The sequence below is a fragment of the Panicum hallii genome, chromosome 5 (genome assembly GCF_002211085.1).
Source record: "Panicum hallii strain FIL2 chromosome 5, PHallii_v3.1, whole genome shotgun sequence".
Lineage (NCBI taxonomy): Eukaryota > Viridiplantae > Streptophyta > Magnoliopsida > Poales > Poaceae > Panicum > Panicum hallii.
Genome location: NC_038046.1, coordinates 9,557,657 through 9,561,911, shown reverse-complemented (window position 1 = coordinate 9,561,911; position 4,255 = coordinate 9,557,657). Strand labels below are relative to the sequence as shown.

Genomic DNA, 4,255 nt, shown 5'->3' with positions numbered 1-4,255 from the left:
CAGGGGATTGAGTATTTTTAAATCGCGAGCTCTACAGTGTACACCGCATGCCCTATGTTAATTAACTTATTGTTCAAGCTCTCATGTTTAAGTTTTTTTTTTACACTAGCTTCTAGACATCTTATCATAGGATGCTGACACGAGATCATGTGGTGCTAGCTGCAAGTTTACATGAGTGACACATGACGCTTCCATAGATTACGTGGGTAATAGTAACACTGTGATGGAACTTGGATTCCTAACCATGTGATGGAGAAATACTCAGCTGGAGCTTTTCTTTACAGGAACACAAGTGATGGAATCTCTCCTGCAGGCTTGCAGCAAAGGGGTGTGTTGTACTGGAGCAGGCGAGCAGCTACCTGTACATGTTCGTCGTAGCTCCCAAGATAAGATAGCTAATCATCATCCTATGGGACACTACTACATCTGCATCCAGCTGCATATAGCATAGTCCCTGGAAAGTGGAGAACTGCGAACGAACGGGCGACTCCAAGAGCTCGCTTTTCTGCCGCACTTGGAAGGCGAGGACTACAACTCAATGCAACCTTCTTTTTCCACACCGGATGGATGGATTTGATCGGCTCGGCCTTTTGGCCCCTACCTAGCCTTTGGATCTCCTCCACGTCGTTGTCCGCTCTGCTCGCAAAATTCCCTCTCGGAACGCCGTGCACGGACGGCATCATGTGCGACACCCACGCGGCGTACAGCGACGCAGGCCGAATTCGACGCATCCATCCCGATCACAGCCGCGCGGAAGGTAGCCGCTGCGATCGGGAGGAGCCTGCCGCCAGTGCCGCGCCGCGGTTTTGCTCCGCCCTGCCGGGTGCGGGGTGCCGCCGTGCCGGCCGGCTCTGTGCCCGTGGCGCAAAAACAAATCGAGCTGCCGGCCGTGACCGGCAAGAGGGGCCGGACGGCACGCGCCCCGCAGGTGGGGAGGGAAAGCTGGGGGTGGATCCGTCGCGCCCGCATCCTCCGCGCCGCACGTGGCCTCGATCGCGCGCGCGCGTGTTTCCCCCGCTGGCCCCCCAACCACCGCGGCGTTCCGCGTCGCCACCTGCCGCCACAGCACCACCACTTGCCGTCAGGATCAGGCGGCCAGATTCCGCTTCCGCATCGGACGAGGCCGCTGCCTGCGCTCGGCGCTGCCGGCGGCCTGTGGCGCAGGCGCAGGCGGAGCGCACCACGCCGTCGCGTCGCGAGCCGTGTCCCCATCGGATGATCACAAATGGCGAGACGAAGCGCCCGAAGAAAAAAATTGCGAAACCTTTCGCTGCTTTTTGGGTTGGAATCACATCGCAAGCCACTTCTGAAAGGCACGGGACAATCTTGGATGGCGAACGCACGCACGCGCGCGCGCACCCAATCAACACGGATAGAGAAAGCAAGGCAGGAGCCGGCCTCGAACAGATAATCCCCCCGCGCGTCGATCTTAGCTATGTACTAGTACCTCCAAATTGCTCCGAGTAAAACTAAAAATCTGAAGGAAGATGAAAGGTGAAAAGGAGAATAAGCTGCCATCAGGAGCACGGCGCGGTGGCCGCGAGGCTGAGCTCGCGCCGGCGGCCGAACACGACGGCGCACTCGGGCAGCTCGCCGAGCCCCGCGAACAGGGCGTCCTCCCCCTGCAGCTCCCGCTCCCACTCCTCCGGCGGCAGCAGCGGCGCGTACAGCGCCGACCGGTGCCACGTCGGGTACTGGTCGAACCACCCAAAGTCGAAGCTTTCGTCCTCCTCGGCCACCGGCGCCACCGTTGCGGTTGTTACCGTTTCCGGCTCGGCCAGGCTCGCGAGAACCTTCAGCTCCTGCTCCTGTTCTTGCTCCGGTTCCAGCTCCTGCTCCGGCGCTTCTGGCTCTGTCTTCAGCTCATGCTCCGGACCGAGCTCAGCCTGCTCAACCGCCGGCTCAGGCTTCGGCGCCGCCGGCCGTGGGGACGCCTTGCCCTGCTGGTGGCAGCTGTTGCTCTTGGGCTGCGGCGACGGGTGATTGTGCTCGAAGGTGTAGGTGACGAGCAGCACGGTGGGGTCCGCGCGGCTGCGCTCCACCTGCTTCCTCGCCGGGCACCCCTTGGAGCTGCTGCAGCGGTAGTACCCCCTGCTCGGGCAGAGCATCACAAATTAACCAACCGGCAATCAAACCAGTAATCAGCAGGGAAATTGGGTGGCGCGGCCGCTACTTACCGAGGGTAGGGTGAGCCCTTGATGGGCTTCTGCCCGTACTTGCGCCACGTCCACGAGTCCGACGGCGGCGGCCCCTCCCCGCTGGCGCCCCTGGGCCGGTCCCCGCACTCGGCGAGCGGCACCGACACGACCCGCTTCTCCACCGATCTCCGGCTGCTCGCACACAAAGGGACAAAGAGCTAATCAGCGATCTTCTCTAGTGGTAGCCCCGATTTCTAGATTCCCGTAGCGCGGCGGTACAGCAGGGGTCACGGGCGCACAGATGCAAATTCTCTCTCTCCATGTGCAGGAGGCACGCACACACGAGACATGACAGATTCACCCCGTCCGTACCTGCGCTTAGCTGCCGGCAGCGGCGACGACGGCGAGGCGGGGATGTCGCAGAGGTCGCGCTCGCGCTTGGCCCCGGCGCGAGGCGACTCCGCGTCCGCCGCCGCCTGCGACTCCTCGGGGGACTCCGCCCGCGGCGAATCCGAGCTGCAGTACCCGTCCTCCGCCGACGACATGGGCAGATCCCTCGCTCGCTCACTCGCCGCCGCCGCCTCCTCGGTGCCCACGCCCGGCCGGCCGGAGCAGCGCACGGAGCTCCGCCTCGCCTCTGCTCCCCCTGCAACGCCCGCGGCTCCGGATGGATAAAAAGCAGGCAGCTTCAGAGCAAAACTAACTCGCGCTTTCCCAAAGCGCGCATAAAAATTTTCTGCTCCGACGAGGGGGAAAGGCGGAGAGTATTGGGGCGAGGCGAATGATGGGAGGGGGTCGGAGGGGGGGGGGGAATGGTGGCGAACAAACGGGCCGGGGCGGATCGATGATGGGTGCAGCTTTCAATGATCCCTCTCTCTCCTCCTCCTCTTCGTGTTTGTATATGCGGGTGCGCGCGCTAGTGGGCGCCTTTTTTTATGCGGGCGACGCTGCTGTCATCGGGGAGCACCGGGGCAGGGCGGGCGGCCGGGCGAGGGAGAGAGCGGGGCAGCGGCGGGCGGCAGGCGGGTGTGCGCGCGGTGCGCGGAGGGATATTTTTTTTGCTTGGCGCGGCCTTGGATATTGGTGTTCGTTTTGGATCGGATCGCTCTCAGTGTTGCGTCTCGGAGGAGAGGAGAGGGAGGGTGGCGGGCGGGAGCCGGAGAGCGACGTCCTGGGGCCGGGCCGGATGGGGAGCCGTGATTAAACTAGCGGGAGGCTGCGATCGCGACCGCCCCCGCCCTAACCACTCCGCCCGAACCAATCATGGACTTGTTTTGCTCCCGCTCCGCCCGTGCACGCACATTTTTCGTGCATGTGCGGATACGCGTACACTTTATTGCCAAAGACAATGCATGTACGAGTGCATGAACTCTGTTTGGCCCGTGACTGTATGCATACGAACCTTTTTTTTTTGCGGGTAGTATACATACGGACGTTGCTAGGCCTCCTTTTCGGAATAACAAATAGTAAAAAAAGTTCAAAAATAACAAATAGTATATTTTTTCAATAATTGAAATATTTCTTGCTTCAAAAACTAATTAAAATATTTTAGAGACGAAAACGATCATAGAAGATCGGGACAGACTTACATTGTTGTCGGTTTCGCATTTATTAAATTAGAATATGGTATTATCATATATGAATATGGTATCAATATTATGAACAAATCGAAAATAAAAATATATCATAGATGCTTATAGGTATTGGTTAGAAATTGACAAGAGTTAGTGGAAACACCGTATGGTAGCCATACACCGTATAGAAATGAGTAATTGAGTAACCGATACTTCATAAGTCATATATTTGGTGCTCTCTCAGCCTTGAGGCTCATTTTAGAATGAGAAATATCAAAGTGCATTTTTGCCATTGGTTTACCCTATATTTTATTACTGGTTGCTACAAAATCAACATAATCTCAGAAAGTAGTTCGGATATTAATTCATTGATGCAACTTTTGTACAGTTAAATGGCATTTAATCAACCAATTATTGGTCAAGAATTATAAAATTTAGATTTTTTTGTCAAAGTAAAATATGCCTTGCATAGACGGATCGAAGGGATACATCATAAAACAAGTGCTATGTTCGAGTTGAAAAAAATAAGAATTTACCTTTGGT

The 4,255-nt window shown here is 57.0% G+C and overlaps 1 protein-coding gene across 1 annotated transcript; it reads right to left on the bottom strand.

Moving 5' to 3' along the window:
* Nucleotides 1-1,245: 1,245 nt before the first annotated feature.
* LOC112894230 (probable WRKY transcription factor 65) lies at nucleotides 1,246-3,142 on the bottom strand. The gene is made up of 3 exons (XM_025961869.1): nucleotides 2,511-3,142; nucleotides 2,178-2,330; nucleotides 1,246-2,091 (listed from the first exon to the last, which is right to left on the bottom strand). Exons 1-3 carry the CDS (start codon nucleotides 2,681-2,683, stop codon nucleotides 1,518-1,520), a joined length of 900 nt encoding a protein of 299 aa, XP_025817654.1. The 5' UTR covers nucleotides 2,684-3,142; the 3' UTR covers nucleotides 1,246-1,517.
* Nucleotides 3,143-4,255: the final 1,113 nt, after the last annotated feature.